The 19654-nt window shown below is 44.4% G+C and overlaps 1 protein-coding gene across 8 annotated transcripts in view; it reads right to left on the minus strand.

Moving 5' to 3' along the window:
* Positions 1-19654, minus strand: part of Frmd4b (FERM domain containing 4B) — a 338430-nt gene that overhangs the window by 24394 nt on the left and 294382 nt on the right. For all 8 annotated transcript variants that reach the window (XM_006972576.2, XM_006972575.4, XM_076567443.1 and 5 more), the window contains 4 exons: positions 17325-17408; positions 16047-16112; positions 14245-14302; positions 12256-12342 (listed from right to left, as the gene is read on the minus strand). In XM_006972576.2, coding sequence (XP_006972638.1) covers positions 12256-12342; positions 14245-14302; positions 16047-16112; positions 17325-17408 — 295 coding nt within the window. The remainder of the gene's footprint in view (positions 1-12255; positions 12343-14244; positions 14303-16046; positions 16113-17324; positions 17409-19654) is intronic.

A 19654-nucleotide genomic window follows, 5' to 3' on the forward strand; every position in this document is an offset into this window, starting at 1 on the left:
CTGCTTGTCTAATTAAGAAACATGGCTGTGCGGCACACAGTCAGCAAACACATTTCCTGAAGAACAGAAGCTTTTCACAAACGCCGGCCCGCAGGAAGAATGGGCTGAGCTTAGGGCTGTATGGGGACACGGTGTTCAGAATGGACCTTCCACCCCAACAGCCCAACAGACCAGCGTGCACCAAGGACGCACAGCTGTCTGCGATTACCCCATTCACCAGTTTCAAAGAATTAGTAAACACATAAAGCAACATACCAATGTCCTAAGGTGTCTGTGGAGTTGAGGTGATCATTTCCTTCAATCCAGAAGTTCCCGCAAACGGGACAGAAATGTGAGAGAAAGCCCCGGGATCCTGTCTGCTTCCCTACCCCGATGGCAGCTCCGGTGCCTTCTGAATCGAGTTTCATAAGACACCTAGGTGTAACTCGGTTTCACAAACCGAGCCTCCCACACTTGACACACCACTGACATCAGCCACTCCGCGGAGGGACACCTCCCCAGCACACTCTTTCCCGGCAGGGAGAGGGGAGCCAGGTTCTCGCTGGGTAGATTTTTTTCTCAGAAAAGAGTTCTAAAATGGGGCAGCCTGGACTCCCACGGTACTTCCTGGGAGGTGAGCCGACTCTGAATCCGGGCACGAATTTCACCCAAGGCTGTTTGAGGAAAACCTTTTTACCCAGGTCTACTCACTGGCACAGGAACAGGTTCGACAGGAAGAGTCAGAGGCAGCCAGGCTGTGTTTTCCTTCGCTGTCCATTCCCACACACATAAAACCAGGGCTCCACTTGAAACCTGATCTCTGAGTCGCCACCTCCCCCTCTTATCACTTACAAATGGGAAATGCTAGGCTGACTCCATTCAGCCCGTCCAGAACAGGGAGCAAGCTGGCGCCCAGCAAGGAGAAACCCTACTTAAAAAGTGGAGGAGGGCTTCGACTTATTTACAGAGAATCAGAAATAATTACATGGCAGCCAGCGTTGCAAAAGAAGTTATGGGAGACAGGCAAGGTTTTGGGGAAAAGGGAAAGCTCCCTTCTCCCCCCCACATTTTGAAAGTTTACGCAAAAGCTGCTTTTAGATACATACTCTCCTCCTGGAGCCCTGTCAAAGTGGCCTGGGAGGGCATAAACTAAGCTAACCGTGGTGGACTCTAGGTAGCACGTACAGGGAGTCAGTGGGACAGGAAACTTCAGCTTGAGAAAAGCTGGGGTGAAGGTAAACTGACAGAATTAGTCAGTGTCCACGTGTGTGGTTTTGCCTGAGTTCTCATAATTTTTTCGAAATCCGTCTTCAAAGTTATTAAAGTAATACTTATTCCTCAAAATTCTGAGAAATCTGGCAAAAGGAATGCCAGTCCATCTGTCCAGAGCCCAGATCTCAGTGGTCTGGGGGATTCTTTAGACATTCCATGGGACTATCAGTGTGATCCTATCAATGTTTACAGTTGCTACAAGACTTTTTATTGTACCCGTGCCTGATCTAGCCAGTGGCTAGATGTAAGATTGTTTGGTTTGATAGAGCTTTCTTTCTTTTCTTGAAATGTGTATGATAATTCTTCTATTGCACTTTTTTAATGTTTCTGAGTGCTTGCTTTGGGCGGGGGGTGGGGGGGATGGGGTGGAGTGGGGTGGGTATGATGAGGTTCTGAAAGTGCCAACCGAGGGAGGAGGTGAAACAAACACCCTGGCGGATGCCCTTTAAGGGTGTACAAATGTGCCAGATCTAAGAGACTACCAACTATGGATTTCAACCAGGGTTCCAGGGCTCTGCTCTTGTTCCAGTGCGCAAAGAATAAACCAGAGGCTCCCTCCAGTCAAAACCATGGGGAGATTTCAGACCAATGGGAAAGGGAATGGAGAATTGGTTAGGGAAATATCCAAGGCAACCTGACTGGTTTTAAATTTTCTTAGAGAAGTAGCCTGTGAAACACACAGAAAGACTCTTTATCTCTGAGAGATGCAGGAGGTGCCAAGGGAATTCTAAACTTGAGAAGATTCAGGCTCAAAGGAGGCAAAATGGAAGCAACTGTACACTCCAGATGTACTACGCTTGGAAAGTTGTCCAGCGTGGCATGGTGCCGAGCACGGTACAGGACCCTACGAGTTAAGGGGGTGGGACGTTATGCACGCATGTGTGGGCACAAACATAATTTTCCTACTAAAACAGAAAAAAAAGTGGCTCAAGTCAAAAATTTTAATCTTGAAGACTTTAAAGAAAGAGGAAGACAGGAAGAAAGGGGACGTGATTTGTTTGCAGTGGGGTTCAGACTGTGGAAAGGCCCTGTTTGCCTTAAATCAGCGTTCATTGTCAACGTGCACTTCGTAGAAACCACGAGTCTGAGAATCTCTTGTTTCTAGAACTGATGCTGCTCGTTGGATAAGAGAAATAGCTGAAGGATGAAAATAAAACTATTAATTAGGTCTTGCAGATGTCTCTCTAGACTCATTTACAAGGATTCGTTGTCCCCTTTGGAGTCAACAGAAGGAAGCAGATACTAATAGGTAGCAGACAGCAATCCTGGATTACTTTGATATTGCAAAAGTAAATAAATAGATAAATCAGGGAAAGGAGTGTGGGAACATAAATCATGTCAATGAAGATATAATCAAGAAATCACAATAGGAAGACATATCTCGGAGTCGTTAATCATCTGTCTTCAAACAAGGGAGAACCAAGAATTTAAACACTAAGGTAGAAAAGCATGGTGGCACCAAACACTCCTTTGAAAATGAACTTGTGTAAAGTTCTGTATGCCCGCGAAGTTCTCTCCTGTTTGGACGCAAAGGAAGCTGAAGGCTTTAGGGGAAAAATTTGCCACAATATGATACATTATTCAAAGAAAGGAGCATCTTAAATATTCAAGGCATTTTGTTGAAATCAATAATCACTATTCAGTTAGGTCCCACTCCTTCATACACACTTGAAAAACGAGATGAAATCGCCTCTGCCACAGCTCCACCTCTTACAAAGGCTTCTGAATGGGGCTGGAGAGATGGGTCTGCCCTGGTTATCTTCCAGGGGACTCAAGTTCAGTTCCTAGCACCCAGAGGACAGCTCACAACTGCCTGTAACTCCAGTTCCAGGTGACTCAATACCCTCTTCTGACCTCCATGGGCACCAGGCACACATGTGGTACACAGACATACATGCAAACAAAACTCTCACACACAAATAAATAGATCAATAAAATATAAAAAACCAAAATAAAACGGATTGATATTTTAAAAGAGTGGGGGTCCTGAAGGACTTTTAGGAAGCAGGTCTGGTGTATACCAGTAGATTTTGACTGATTCCTTGTCAATGGTAGTATTTTGTTGCTATTGTTGTTAGTCATATCCCTGGCTGTCCTGGAACTCACTATGTAGACCAGGAGGCTGTTGAACTCACAGAGATCCACCTTTCTCTGTCCTCCAAGTGCTGGGATTAAAGGCCTGAGGTACTAAGCTCAGTTCAACAGTATGTTTTGAGCACCTTTTGTGGGTAAGGCTCTTCACTTTTTTATTTAATTAATTAATTAATTTATTTATTGGTTTTTTTGAGACAGGGTTTCTCAGTGTAGTTTTGGTGCCTTTCCTGGAACTCACTCTGTAGCCCAGGCTGGCCTCAAACTCACAGAGACCCACCTGGCTCTACCTCCCGAGTGCTGGGATTAAAGGGGTGCACCACCACCACCGCCCGCCCGGCTTTTCACTTGTTGATGAACAGTGAGCAGGTCCTGTCCCTCATGGCATGCACACACAGGAACTATACCAGCCTGTCTAGGTTTGCCATTGGATCCACTACTTGGAGCTGTGCTGATCAGCAAGGTACGTAACTTTCCTAAGCCTTAGTTTCCTTTCTGTTAAATGGACCAATGGTGCCTGCCTCCAAAGGCTATACAAACACAACCTTCTGTTTATAGGGTACTTGGCCCAGAGCCTGGCTTGGAATATACAGCAGTGAGTGGTTTAGCTAATGTGTGGTGAAGGGCTTGCTCCACACTTGGCTAATTGTTACTAAATGGACGACAGCCACTTAAGAGCAGAAACAGAGCTGGCAATGGCTATCTGGCTCCACATCTGTCCCTCCACAGAGGAAGCAGCTCAGTTGTTCTGTTGACATAGCTGTGTCATCTGGCCTCCAGTTCTGAGAGTCTCATTGTCTATGACCACGCTGGGCTGGCCCTGTGGATCTCCTGGGTGCTTTCCTGATGCATCCTGAAGGGAAGAAATCTGTTCCTCTATCCTGTACCTGGTCGTCACCGATGAGTAGAGAGACAGAGTGGTGGGGTGTCAGCCTGCCCCTAGACAGACTGAGTAGCAAGTTCCCTTCTGTCTGGAGTAGCCAGGAAGAAGGAATGTGCCCCAGCATGCCGAGGAATGCTGGAGAGCTGCCTGCCTAGGGCAGGGAGTTTTGCTTGAGGGTCGTAAGACCTCCCCCGCCCCAGGGGAGGGGGCGGGACTTGGACAGAAAGGATCCAGTTCTCTTTTAAATCCTAGCAAACTGCAAGTAAGCACCACCTCGGTCTGACAGTAGGTAGGGTAGGAAAAGTGGTCACAGGAGTTGGGACTTTTCATTGCTCATTCTACTATAGGTTAATCATTTAACTGCAAATTCACATGGAAATGACTAAATTCAGGCTAGTCACAGCCAAGGTACAGCCAACAATGAGTCACTCGGATAGGGGGATAGGGCGATTCCTCCAGTGTGGTGTGAAACAAAGCAAACCGGGCATCATGGACTTCCTGGGTTTCAAAGGTTACACCTGGTGGGTGAAGATACTGCTGATGCCTTCTGGAGTACCAGAAACCAAGTGCACTGAGTCTTCCCAAGAGCCAGGTGTGGACGCTCCATCTTCAACTGAATCCCATCCAGGAGAAAATGAAGGGTCACAGAGGGGCCACTACCTGACCAACTCACTCAGTCAACAGGGATGGATCCGGGATTTACATACAACCAGAGTCAGGCTCCAAACCCCCAGCATAGCATCATAGCACATCACTTCCTTTTTCAGTCAGGGAGGAATCTGTGGGGGCATTTGTGTTTTTAACAGGAGGAGGAGAGAAGGAAGGAAAAGAGTAATATTTACACTTCAGACTAAAAAGAACAGAGAAGGCAAATGTGGCAGCCGTTTGTGGAATAGGACCAAGTCCCTTCTCCAAATGGGGTTTGGTTTCATCGACAAGGCTAGTCTTAGATGCATGTTGACGCTGACCCCTCAGCTTCCCAAGTGCTGGGCTTACAGATGCCCCCTGTAACTGGCACATCCCTCAACTTTACTTACTAGTGGTTCGCAGCTCATGATAAATGCAGTATTCCCCACCTCCACCCCACCTCCAGGCCCTCTGGTGATGAGAGGAGACTTGGCTAGTGATCACATGGGAAGGGAGGATGCTGCCAGGATACAGCACAGATGCTGTGCTCTGTCCCACTATGTACAGGACAGCCCCATACCCCAAAGGAAACAGTAATCCAGCTGGAGTTGAGAAAGCTGAGTTAGTGGGCAATATCTTGCTCTATATCTAGGCTCTGAGAGCTAGAATATGTAAATAAGATGCCTTAGATTTTTTCTCTGAAATAGTAAGTTTCTGAGTTCTGTTTCTTTCAATTAGATAATACTTTTAGTATCAAAATAATTGTTCAGGTACTTTTCTAAATATAAATGTTACCTGGTAGAGAGACTTACAATACTTGATCAGACTACAGAGGTCCTGCTAAGAGCATCAGCTATGGTAAAAATACTTCCATAAGAGATGATACTTTCCAACAGGTCGGGCAGTGGTAGTGCACGCCTTTAATCCCAATACTCAGGAGGCAGAGGCAGGGGAATCTCTGTGAGTTCAAGGCCAGCCTGGACCACAAAGCAAGTTCCAAAACAGCCAGGGCTGTTGTTACAGAGAGAAACCCTGTCTTGAAAAACTAAGAGGGAGGGAGGGAGGGAGGGAGGGAGAGAGAGAGAGAGAGAGAGAGAGAGAGAGAGAGAGAGAGAGAGAGAGAGAGATCCCAACAGAACATGCTCAGAGTCTGAAAATTACTTTCTTTAGTTGTGATCTCATAGCCATATGTACATAAAATGCCACATCTTATATGCAATCAATTAAATACATTGGTTATTTGCAAATAAGTTTAGATGAAAAAGTTCTGTGTCATGAGCCGGGTGGCGGCGGTGGCGGCGCATGCCTTTAATCCCAGCACTCGGGAGGCAGAGCCAGGAGGATCTCTGTGAGTTCGAGGCCAGCCTGGTCTATAAAGTAAGTTCCAGGAAAGGCGCAAAAGTACACAGAGAAACCCTTTTGGTCTTGAAAAAAAAGTGTGTCATATAAAAACCAAATGTTGCCGAGTGGTGGTGGCGGCGGTGGTGGCGGCGGCGCACGCATGTAATCCTAGCACTTGGGAGGCAGAGGCAGGTGGATCTCTGTGAGTTCGAGTCCAGCCTGGTCTACAGAGCTAGTCCAGGACAGGCTCCAAAGAAACCCTGTCTTGAAACCGCCTCCCCCACCCCCCGTCCCCCAAAATGTCTAAAATAGTATCATCTCACCCAAGAGTCTCCTGTGTCCAGGTCTCTAACCTCCCAGGACTCCCTCCCTGTTAGAAGTTGCATGGAGACACATTGCACATGCATGTCAGACAACCAGGCCTGGCACGGTGCTGTTCCCGGGTGTTGCCACAGATGATCAAGAATGCTCTCTCTCCGTGTCTTCCTCTCTGTCCACCCCACCTCTCTGACAGGGACTCACTGTTTCTCAGTCTGACTTCGAAGTTGCTCTGAAGCTGAGGATGACTTTGAATTTCTGACCTTCATGCTTCTGCATCCTGAGTGCTCGGATCTGAGGAGTGCTCCATCAAACTTAGGACCTCACACATGCCAGGCAAGCATCCTGCCCACTGAGCGAGTGGGTATGTGGTGGTTCCCCCTCTGCCCAGCCATTTCCTCTTCAGAGAACACCCGCCATTCCCATGCGAGGAATCCTCTTATTCTTGAAGGCGTGGTTAGTGGTCTCCTTTAAAGGTTTATCTTCTCTCCTTCCGAGAAGCCACCAGATACTTTGCAAGAATCTCACCCTTCAGGTCTCAGCTTAAATGTCACTTTCCTCAGGGAGGCCTTCCCTGAACATACCAGATGTCTCTCCCTGCCCCATGATTGTCCCTCCAGCCCATCAGTTCCTATCAGAGGCAATTCAGTTTGCAATTATCTGATTTCTTTGCTGACTTGCTTCTCACCAACCATCTCTCTAGAATTTTTTCTTTTCTTTTTTTTGAGAAACAAATAGGTTAGTGGCCATAGCTTACCTCCTCCAGAGTATATTTTGACATTTCTTTTTGGTCACAAAACAATTTGAGTTATAGTTTTGGCCATGGCCTGCTGGCATCAAGACAATTCTTCACAGCCTCCCTTGCAATGAGATGGGGCTCCCTGAAGGACAAACGGCTTGCTCAGGAATGCCTTTTTACCTTCTTTGACAATACTCAGCAGACGCTTGGAAAGTTCTTACCATAGAATTACAGACCCTAACTGTGCTTAAGCATAGAGGGGAAGAGACATGTCATCCCACGCAGCAAGTATGGTGTGGAGGGGGGTGCATCCACTCTGAACAAATTCCTTTAGCCCATCGGGTGCCTACGGCACCTCTGAGGTAAGAGTGCAGACAGGATTCTTTGAGCTTTATAGATGAGAAAATGAGGGCACAGAGAGGTTAAGTGGTGGTTCCAAGTCAGCCAGCTGGTCAGTGGGAACGCAGAACTGGTTCTTATTTCAAGCCCGTGTTATAGGATTGGCGGCCACCTCCCACTGGCTCTGCAGGTTCTAACAATCAGATTGATTATTGGTGTGGCTGAAGCTTAATGACACACTTTCCGAACAGGATGGACGGGTCTCCTGACCACATTTTGTAATCCGGTGTTTCTCTTCCACACCAGACAGTGTGTGGTATTGATGTAGAAAGTGAGATTGGACGGCACGCACTCTCCTGATCTCCTAACTTCACCTGCTCTGGGACAGAAGGACCTTCTCTGGGGTGGTCCACGGTAACAAGCTGGTGGTGGGAAGAGCAAGGACAAGTTGAGACGGTCAAGATGCCTGTGACTAGAAAAATAATCAAGGTGGTGCCTTTAAGTCAAGGAATGAGCCTAGGACTGCTATGACAAGCGAACAGAAGGCCTTTGTGCTATTACTTAACACATCCGCCTCCAGGCACAAGGGAATTCCAACAGTTAAAAAAAAATCAGTTAACTGAAGGCTTAGTGATGGTGCTCACCACAGGCTCTCTCATCTTGCTACAATGTCAAAAGATGCTAATCTTGAAAGGCACTAGGATGGTCTAGATGAGGCCCTAACTAGCAATGCCATGTCAGCCTTGCATCTCTGCTCTCCTACAGGCCATTTTCCCAGGTGAAGTCCTTGCTGTAGGGTTAGAGTTCGGTCATGACATGCACACTAACGCCTTATTCACTCACTGATGCACTGTCTAGATCCTTGTGAAAGACATTATCCTCTCTCAAAATGCTAAACCAGCAAAAAAACCAAAAACCCACAGAGAGGCTGGGGATGTAGCTCAGCTGGTAGGGTGCTTGCCTAGTGTTCATGAAACCCTCTGGGTTTGAACCCCAGCACCACACAAGCTGGGTGTGATGGTGCATACTTGCAATCCCAGCATTGGAAAGTTGGAGGCAGAAGGATCAAAAATTCAAAATTTCTTGGCTACACAGGAAATTCAAGGCCAGCCTGGGATGCAGTAGACCCTGTGGTAAAGTCATTAATCCGCTATTTTTCTTTTCATATATAGCACATCTTCATGCATTATGGGTAAGGAACCAGGGAGAGAAGGGTTTCACAAGTACCTGAATATAGGGACTCCTATTGTACCAGGGCTGCTTTGTAGCAATGTTGGGGCCTTCTCTGTCAGTAACCCAAAAATATTTCCCGATTATTCTCTTTAATTGTCTGTCTTCCTCACTCCCAAGCAATGATTAGCAGTTACCCAGTGATCTCTGCTTATGAGGCATGGGACAGAATATAATCACATTTAGTTCTCACACCCTCCCCATGAAGTCTGTGGGACTGTGGTTGTGCAGATAAGGAAGACACTTCTAAAGACAGATGAAAACCGTGCCCAAGATCACACAGCAGATACGGCTTGGACATACAGTTCAGTGGTACAGGGCTTGCTTAGCTTGCCTGAGGGTCTAGCTTGGATCCTCAGCATGACAAAATACACACACACACACACACACACACACACACACACACATTCACACATAGCACCAAAATCACACCGAAAATAGACATCAGGGCCAGGGTCTAGAATGTCTCCCCAACTCCTGGCCTACATCATGGTACTTCACTGATGAAATCCACTTGTTGCCCCTCAGCCAGAAGACCGACAAAAAAGTCAAAGCTAGAATAAACGAAGAGCGCTTGCTAGTGCCCTGGTAGAAAAACAAACACGGTCCCTAACATTTAGAGGCAATAATTAACAGACATCATCTAGACAGACCTTGAACAACCCCTTTAAAAACCAGCCTTTTGGCGTCAGTCTCTGATCCTTGGTACATCCTCCCTCCTGGTTTGTTTTTACATCCACAAGGTAGGTACATGGCTCGGGAGGCCCAGCATCTTGAGGCTGGCCCAACAGCCTGCATTCCTCTCATTTGTCAGCATGACCTCGATTCTTTCCTGGCCATTGGAGAACCTGCTGCATGGCCAGATGCTGAAGCATGAGTCTTCTTTTGTGTCGGTGCTCACAACCCTTTAAATTATACATTCTTTTAACATGGGCAAGCTGGCCAGGAGAGAGCCTTGCAGAGCACACTGCTGCCCCCAGCTCAAATCAGTAGGTGACAGAAAGCAATCAGCCCACAGAAGCAAGACCCACCATCAGATTTTAACAAAAGGAAGTGGGGAACAAGCCACAGTGCAGCCTGGACACCTGAAGTGATGGAGAAGGGGAGGTTGAGGAAGCCACAGAACCAGGAGAGAGCTCTACTGTCCTGTCAGAATCGAGTGTGACAGATCTTGGAAACGAAAGAGGAAAACTGCAAATTGATAAAAGGAAGTAGCTGTTGACCCTTGTCTAGACCCTGGGATGAACAAGCAAGCCTGATTGTGATCGGCGTGAAGCAGTGCATACCGATTTTTATGAAGCTGTGAATGTAAGGAGAGGCCGGTGAGTCAGAAGCCCTGGAGAGGAAATGAAGCTCAGCATTTGCTGTGCAGATCTGACTCACCATTACTTGGGGAGAAAATCTGATTGCTCGTTTTTGTTTCTTTATGCAGTGGGAACACAGATGTATTAAAGGAAAAGGGAGAAAGGACCCCGAAAGTGGGAGCGGTTGTAGGGGAGGAACACTGAGCTTGCTTGTTTTTATTTTTATTTTTTTTTTTTAAAGAAACATTTCCATGTTGTGAGAACTTCGTACTTATCAAGCCATGCTAGTTGGTTATAAGTTGCCCTGTGAGTTGGCTTAAGTTCTATTTTGCATACACGTTTAGTAAAACTCAGCAAGAGTCCTGTGTGTTCTTTATTAAAAAGGTAAAATTCAGGACAGACTAAAGAGCAAAAACATAGTAACACGGGTGAGCTATGCCTTAAGAAAACATGACGAGCAACAGCTTGGCTGGGACTCTTTATTATGCTCTGTACCCTGACCTCTCTGCCCGCCCACAACGGAAACTGTAATGTCCATCAAAGAGAATTGGTTGTTAGTTAGGTGTGGTGGCTCACACCTGTAATCCCAGGATTGGGTGGAGGGTGGACAGGAGGATCACGAGAGAGAATCTGCTAAAAAGATTATGTATATCCACAAAATGGAACGCTAGGCAGCTTTCAAAAGTGGCAAGAGGACCGGGGTGTAGCGACTGCCTGGCTTTCGCAAGGCCCGGGATTAGATCCCCAGCATTACAAAACGGAAAATAACACACAGTATTCCTTATCCAATGGATATTGCTCGCAGAGCTGACAGAAACTACAAGCTGGTTGTACAGGAGGACATGGTGGTTGAATGCTGCTTTATTGCTTTTGTTAATAGTTCTCTAATAAGCAGCCTCGGTGCCCAACAAGTTCTGGCTCAGCAGAGCTGGATGAGCATGGGAAGGGGAGCCATGGTCTGCCCTATGCCACCCATCGTATTATCTATGTTAATGTCCCAACCATGCAAGGAGGTCAAGAAGAGTGCTCAATTTTCATAACTTAAGGAGATTGTAAGCATTGATCGAGGAGAGAAGGAGCTTCAGAAGACACACACAGTGCGTGGTCTGTTTCCAGGGTTGCTTTATGAAGAACACAGCCACAGACAGGAGTTGTCTTAGACCGTGATGCTGGCTTGAGGTAAGGCAGGCAGGCTGACCATGGTTTGTTATTAAGAGGCCATCATTTCACTCCTACAGCCTGCAGGGATGGCAGCAGAGCCTAGGGAGGGTAGCAATCTCACCCAGAGCAGTGTGAGTAGGTCTTTATCTCACTATACATAAGGAGACCAATAGCCACTGGATGGTGATCTATACAGATTCATCAGCGCTGACAATGTACACGTTGCACTTACACTTGAGGTAAGAGTGGCAGCTTCATAGCCGCTTTTTTTGGAGACAGAGTTTCATGTCGCCCAAGCTGGCCTCCAACTCACAACATACTAGAAGAGCATGACCTTAACTTCTGATTCTCTTAGCTCTGCCTCTCAACTACTAGGATTACAAGCATATAATGATAAATAGTAACTTATTTAGCTTTGGAAAACCCGAATCTGATAGATTCTGGCCCTTTAGCTCATGAATTCTTCTTTTTCTCTACAGAAAGCAGATGTTTGTTATAAAAGACAGTGAAAACAAAGACCAGCAAAAATAGCTGCAATTGCAGGAAGATTGCTTATAACCATTCACTGAGAAATAATTGCCACAAAAACTTTGGATTTAAACGAAAGTGTGGGGGCTGTAAACCAGGTTGTGGTTAGCTTTGTAGGCGAACCTTAGTGTGTAGTTTAGGTTATGGCCTCAGAACAGACAGCGTTCAATCCTAGCACTTGGGAGGTAGAGGAAGAAGGATCATTTAATGCCACATGAGAACCTATCTCAACAAACAGATGGAAAGACGGCTCATTATGGAACTGTGTAGACCGTGCACAATGAGTTACTTTTTTAAAGTTACATTTAACACGAATAGCTTCTATACCAGCTTCACTTAGCAAAGTTTACTACCCGAGATTGTTCAAGGTGCCCCTGAAAGTGATGCTGTAGGTTCTAGAACATTCAAGGTTTCTCTGAGTGTCCGCAGTGGTTCCCACTTACTTTCCGAGGTTTCACCTTGTCCTGTAAATCATACTGGCCGATTCCTTTGTAGCTGATCCCAAGCCACCATGGAAGTCCCTGCTTATCCTAAAAAGTAGAAAACAAACCAAAAAACAAAAACATGAGACCCAAGATCTGGAAAGTCTTCTACAGGGAAAGCACTGTTTAATCAATTTCTTTCCTTAACAAGTGCCAACAAGCCAAAATAAATCTGCCTTGGTAAATAGAACCTTACTGAGAAATGTAACTTGTTGAAATATTTTCTTAATGTCTCTTCAAATAATACACACACACACACAAAGCCAATACTGTTATTATCATCCAAAAGAATGAAGCATTACTGCTTTGATTAAATTGTTGGAGAGGATGAAAAAATGTAATTCAACCAAGAATTAATCCAGCACGAAGCTAGTTATGATTTTAAAAAGACTCCTTGTTCCCTTAGCTAACAAGCAGCTATAAAGGCTGGAGAGTTTCCCAGGGATTACCAAGGGAAAGACAGAGGCTCTAAAGCCCAATGCTCAGAGTACAATCAACAATGAACAGGGAGAAGCAAGAATACCTTTTGGGGAGATGGACAACTCCCAGCATGAATAATCAGTCTGAGATACATGTGAGGAGTGGATATATATGATATTCTATTATAAATACAATGTGTTTCTAAATTTTTTATTGGGTTTTTCCAATGAAAAGAATGTATTGACAGAGGGAAAGAAAAATATAGGCTTAGGCATGTGTGCATGCAAAGCATAATCAGTGAGAATTAAGATTAAATTAATATACATTTTTAGCACCGGTGTCCTCAATAGGAAAGTATATATTATCTGATTTTCCTGACATCTGCAATGGTAAAGATATCAACATTGTCATGATATTAAAACTCACTGAAGAGCTAATCAGTTATAAAATTATGCTTCTCTTAAACAAAATTCTGTTCATTTATGCTTCATCTTTTATCATCAAAATATTTCTTAGCCAGCTTCTTCCTGCTTACCAATGTAAGAGGACAAAGCACACTGATGAGGATGTGATACTGCAAAATTTGCAAAATTTTCAGCAGTTCCCACAGAGGTTTGCAGAAACATTGAAGACTGGCATGACTGTCACTCGGAGAAGGGAGCAGATAAAGAGCTGGGAGCATTGGAGAGGCAAATAACCGAAAACAAAATCACTACGGGTAGATGGGAGGGTGACCTAGAATGCAGGGGAAGGTCTGTAGTATGAATTTAGCATGCTATGGGTCCTAAGTTCAATACCCAGCATGCAAGGGGGCAGGGAGGGAGAGAGAGAGAGAGAGAGAGAGAGAGAGAGAGAGAGAGAGAGAGAGAGAGAGAGAGAGAATGACCTAAGAGAGAATACGTCTGGGAAAGCACCTGAGTGTAGCATTTTACAAACACAATGTGCTTTATAATTTGCTAAAAAAAATTAATAGACTTAAAACATTTATGAAAATAATTCTACTTAAAATGCTGAAATTTTGGGGCTGGAGAGATGGCTCAGTAGTTAAGAGCACTGGCTGGTCTTCCATAGCACCAGGGTTCAGTTCCAGGCACTCACATGGTGGCTTACAACCCTCTGTTACTCAGGTTCCAGGGAATCTGATGCTTTCTTCTGGCCGCTATGGGCACTGCTTGCATGTAGTGCACAGACATATAGGCAGGCAAACACTCACACACAGAAAAATAAAGTAAAAAAGTCTTTCAAAAGATAATTAAAGCCAGGTGGTGGTAGTGCATGCCTTTAATCCTAGCACTTGGATCTCTGTGAGTTCGAGGCCATCCTGGTCTACAGAGCAAGTTCCAGAACAGCCAAGGCTACACAGAGAAACACTGTCTCAAAAAAAGACAAAACAAAACAAAACAAAACATTGCAAATTCTAGACACAGTTAACATACACATTTAGATGTTGTTTTAGACAGCCGGTGCTGTTGAGTGACTTGCACAGCTTGGTGAGCACTGTGGAAAGCTCTGGAAAAGGGAAGCACTTACCTTCACTGCATAATAATGAACTCCATAGGTAGGTAGGGCTTCCACTATTTTCATGTACCTAAAGAAAATAGACGCATGTCGTGAGTTAATCAACACGGCCAAAGGGCCTTTGGGGGGAAATTGATTTCAGGAAACACAATTGGCTTCTCCTCTCCTTTAGCCATGACTAAGATCGTTGACTCAAGCAGAAACAGAATAATAAACCACTGTAGGGAGTAATATGGTTTGTACCTTACCTAAACGCCAGGGGTTTTCTAACAAAATAAATATAGTGAAGGTTTCTACAACTTACAGATTGCATCAAAACACCCAGATTGTAAATTTAAAAAAAGCTTTATTTATTTATGCAGCCCCCCCACACCCACACCTCTGCTTTTGGTTTTCCGAGGCAGGGTTTCTTTGTATAGCCCTGATTATCCTGAACCTTGTTCTGTAGACCAGGCTGGCCTGGAACCCAGAGTGTTGTGATAAAAAGCATGTGCCCCCACACCTGGCCTATTTATACTTATTATGCATATGGTATTTTTTTCTTCATGTACATATGTACACAAGAAGAGGACATTAGAATCCTCAGCTACAGAAAGTTGTGAGCCACCATATGAATGTTGGGAATTGAATTAGGTCCTCTGGAAGAGCAGCCGGTTTTCTTAACTGTTGAGCCATCTCTCCAGCCCTATACTGCAAATATTTTTTTTAAGGCAAACACTTAATACACAAACGGTAAGAATCAACTTTTAAGCCAGGTATGGTGGCACATGAGTGTAGCCTCAGCATTTAGGAGGTTCTAGGCCAGTCATAAGACCCTGTCTCAAAGCACCAAAACCCCTCAGAAATCAGCATTGAGGAGAGGGGAGAGAGGGTGAATGTAAATATTCATCTCAGTGTCATCCTTGGGATGTCTCCACGGGACAGGTGACCTGGCTCCTCATCTTACTTCTCACGTGACCTATGCCACTCTCAAAAGGTCTTATTCTTCCTCTTAAAGTTACGGCCCTAAGAGTTACTCTCCAGTTACTGGAATAGTCATGAACTAAAGCAGACTGCCTTTTTATAAACTTAGAAGTTTATTGTATTAAGTGAAGATACAATAAATAATAATAAATCAGTGGTAACTCTATACAGTCAACGAATATGGCAGAAGCTGGGTGTGGTGGTACTTAGAGTCCCAGCAATGAGGAGGCAAGTGGAGCCGGGATTCAAGGCTCTCCTTAGCTACTTAGTGAGCTAAGGGTCAGCCTGTCTACAGGAGACTATCATCTATCTATCTATCTGTCTATCTATCTATCTATCTATCTATCTATCTATCTATCTATCTATCTATCTGTCTGTCTGTCTGTCTGTCTGTCTGTCTGTCTGTCTATCTATCTATCTATCTATCTATCTATCTATCTATCTATCTATCTATCTATCTATCATCTATAGATCTATCTATCAATCATCTGTCTGTCTGTCTGTCTCCGAGTAATGACTATGGTCTACTTTTGGCAGAAGAAGCAGAACTCCCACACAGCAAGTGTATTACCCTGAGTTCCATCCAAAGTCAAGTCACAGACAATTTCTGCCTTCTCGTTGAAAGTGTTGGAAGACTTGGCACCATTGTGCCTGAATTCTAAAGCTAAGTCACCTTACCTATGCCCAGTTCTTGCCATCACCATCGTCACCATTCCCAAGGTGGCCAACACTTCCCTCTCTGTTACCTGTCCCACACTGGGAAGCACGGGAACTGTAACACTCAGGTATGGAATCCCCAAGATGTGTTCTTTAAAACTTTGTCTAAAGCAAAAAGAAAAAATGATACTTACTGGACCACAGCTTGACCCCGAGTCAGACCTTTGATTTTCAAATAATGCTCGATCACTCTGTCTTCACTGCAAAACAGAGAAATAAGCAAGGTGACGGGTGACTCTCCGACACCCGGATTCCATCTCTCTGTTGTCAGGCAGCTCCTGAAAACCTGAGAGGAACATGCTTGTTTGGGAGCCAGGGTGGCATCTTCTGCTGTTTCTGTAGGACTCCTGTTCACGAGCTCAGCACGTGACTACTTCCATTATGATCTTTACCTTTTAATATTGTTATATAATTCATATTCATATCTTTAGAATGTCATTTACTAGGAGAGGAAACAAGATGATTCTCAAATAGAAAAACTAATATTCTAGATGCATCATACTAGATATAAAGTACAAATACTAAATACTAGGTGGAGAACATTATTGAGGTAATTTTGAGCCTGAAAACTATTCTCTTGCTGTCAATTAAAAAGAGATGGAGTTCTGTTGGTAGAGTTCTTGACTGGAATGCACAAAGCCCTGGATTCAATCCTCAGGACCACAGAAAACAGGCATGGTGGCCCACAGCATTTAGGAGGTGGAGGCAGAAAAACCAGAAGTTCAAGTTCATCCTTAGCTACATAAAGAGTTTCAGGCAGCCTGAGCTATATGAGACTGACTTGTTCTTTTTTTTTTTTTTTTTTTTTTAAAAAAAAGCTATTTTCAGAAAATTAATCCTGCTTTGAGTTTAAACACTATTTGAAATATTATTCTTATCACCACTTTGGACACAGTGCTGTAAAGAAAGGTCTAGTTTTATCCTGTAAGAAGAGAGACTACGCTGAAGTTTCAGCCTTCCTCAGCTTTACCCTACATCTCAGGTAGCTCTTCCAGTCACACCCCAGGCGTAATCTGTGAGACTATAGGCATCTGTCTGAGACCAATCGTCACCTCCTCTTCCCCCCTCCACTTTTTTAAAAAAAAAGAAACTTTCACTCATCAGTGATTTCTTCAGAAGATCCCAGAGTTAGAATGCAATGTGGGCTTTGTATCTAATTTCCCCGCATATTTGGAAAATGTATTCCAGTTTTCATGTTTAAAGCTTTCCAAATAGAATGTTTTATCATCTTTAGTATTTTTTGTGTGTGCAAAGTAAAGTCATCTTCACAGTTTGGAGGCAAAAACCACAGAGACTACATTTACAAGGAATACAAGTAATTTGAAAGAAAAAGGTGATTCTCTTGAATTGCCTGCTAAGTACCCAGTGCTCAGTGCAGGCCATGGCCTCAGCTTGGGGCGGTCCTGGCTTACCAGTAAGCGAGTGATGGATGTTCCTGGAGGGTTTTGGTTGGAAAGACTGGCAGTGTCTTCAAATCTTTCCTGGCATTCTCATCACTAGGAAGAAACACAATGCAGTGATATCAGAATATCACCTGAAAAGATATCCAGTCAGGTTCTCCCAATGAAGAGATCCGAATAGTTACTATAGGACCTTGGTCTCTGTCACTCACTAGAGACTACCCTCAAGTGAGACAATCACATATACTTTCAAGCCTCCAATACTTTCTGTGAGCATCAATTTTATTGCATAGGATGAATGGAATTGCACTTAGTTCATATTTTCCTTTTACACAGTATTATTCATATTCCACTGCCTGCTTTTCTGTGTTCTGGGAGCATCACCCTAGTCAACTCTCGCAGCTCCTAATATTCAGCGTGTTGGAACACCAGTCACCAATGAACCATCAACAGAATGTCTACAATTTCTTCAATATGGACATCCTACAATCAAACGGCTTACATATACATTGCTGTCACTCTTTGGTTATTTCTCTACCACCCTGGAATACAATAGACCAAGCCAACCAACCAGCTTTGAAAAGTTAGTTTCTGCAGAAATCACTGGAATATAAGAGGATGACGGGAAAACATGCTTCTGATGAACCCACAAGACCCCTCACATCACCCACAGTAAACTAAAATGCACTTACATACAGTTCAAATATTCTATAATTATAAAGTTGACAAATTCTATATAAAGTAGACAAATTTGAGTGGTCAAGAGAAAGGTGTGGTCTTTGTGGAGATCCTAGAATATGAGCTAGTGAGAGCTGGTCATATGCTATATGAGAGAACAGATTCTCTAGCTGCTCTGAGTATTTGAGGAAGGAGTAAACATGGTTCTAGAAGGTCTATTAGCTCCTTGGAAACATACATGGAAAGGTGGCTCCAACCCCAAGAGCCCTGGTGTTCTCCACACAGAGTCATGCTAACTCTTCCTCTCCCCAACTCCCATATCTTCCTCTCTTCCCACTAGCTAGAGTTTGTTGAAAGGCTAAGTACCAGGAACTATGTAGTACATTTAGGGACATTATTTTCCTCATGGTAGGCTGGATGCCAATATTCTCATGCAGAAGGCATTATTATTCTCCATGTTTTCCTGGTAAAGCTGTGAGGTTCAGGGACACTGACTCACTTGCTAACTGTTCATGGCTACTGTATAGACGAGACATGCATTAGAAGCCTGTCTGTTTGGCTCCGAAGGCCAGGTTCTTAACCACTGTGTTCTAACACTGATTCCCAGCTGTCTTCCCAAGGCACTGTCCTAGGATGTCCTAGGTTGCATTCTCAACCCCTCAAAGGCACAACCCCTCATTCCCTGTGATGGCTAATCTTGTCTGTCAATTTGATAGGTTTGAGGACCACCATGGAGACATACTTCTGGGTGTGTATATCAGGAGATTTCCAAGAAGGTTTAAATGAGGAGCAAAAGCCCACTCTGAATGTGGGTGGCACCATCCCATGGGCTGACGTCAGGGATTGATAAAGGGGAAAAAGCCAACTGATGACCATCATTCACCTCTCTTCGCTTCCTGACTATGGGTACAATGCGACCAGCTGCCTCACGCTGTCAAACTTTGCTGCCATGACCTCCACATGATGAACTGCATCCTCAAACTGCGAGTCAAAATAATCCTTTCCCGTCTTTTTTTTTTTTAAGATTGATTTATTTATTATGTATATAGTGTTCTGCCTGAATGTTAGAAAAGGGCATCAGATCTCATTATAGTTGGTTGTGAGCCACCATGTGGTTGCTGGAAATTGAACTCAGGACCTTTGGAAGAGCAGCCAGTGCTCTTAATCTCAGAGCCATCTCTCCAGCCCTCCTTTCCCTTCTTAAGTTATTCTTGTCTGGTATTTGGTCACAGCAATGGAATAACTAATACACACACACACACACACACACACACACACACTGACAAATTTTGAAACTTATCATTGAGGCATTTTCACATTAACTTCCTGTATTAGTAACTTTTCTGTGGCTGTGATAAAACACCATGACCAAGGCAACTTATAGAAGGAAAGGTTTACTTTGAGCTCACGGTTCCAGAGACATAAACATCCATTCATCGCCATAATGGCAGGGAAGCATGGTAACAAGTAGCAGATATGGCAGCTGAAGCAAAGTGCTCACATCTGGAGCTGAATGTAGGAAGCAGAGAGCGAACGCAAAACAGCGAGTCTTTTGAAAACTCAATGCTCTCCCTCAGTGGAGGCCACACCTTCTAAACCTCTTCAAACAGCCACCATCTGGGGATCCAGTATTCAGATGCCTGGATGATGGGGGGCAGCTCATT

This window comes from Peromyscus maniculatus, chromosome 3 (genome assembly GCF_049852395.1).
Source record: "Peromyscus maniculatus bairdii isolate BWxNUB_F1_BW_parent chromosome 3, HU_Pman_BW_mat_3.1, whole genome shotgun sequence".
In the NCBI taxonomy this organism is placed as follows: domain Eukaryota; kingdom Metazoa; phylum Chordata; class Mammalia; order Rodentia; family Cricetidae; genus Peromyscus; species Peromyscus maniculatus.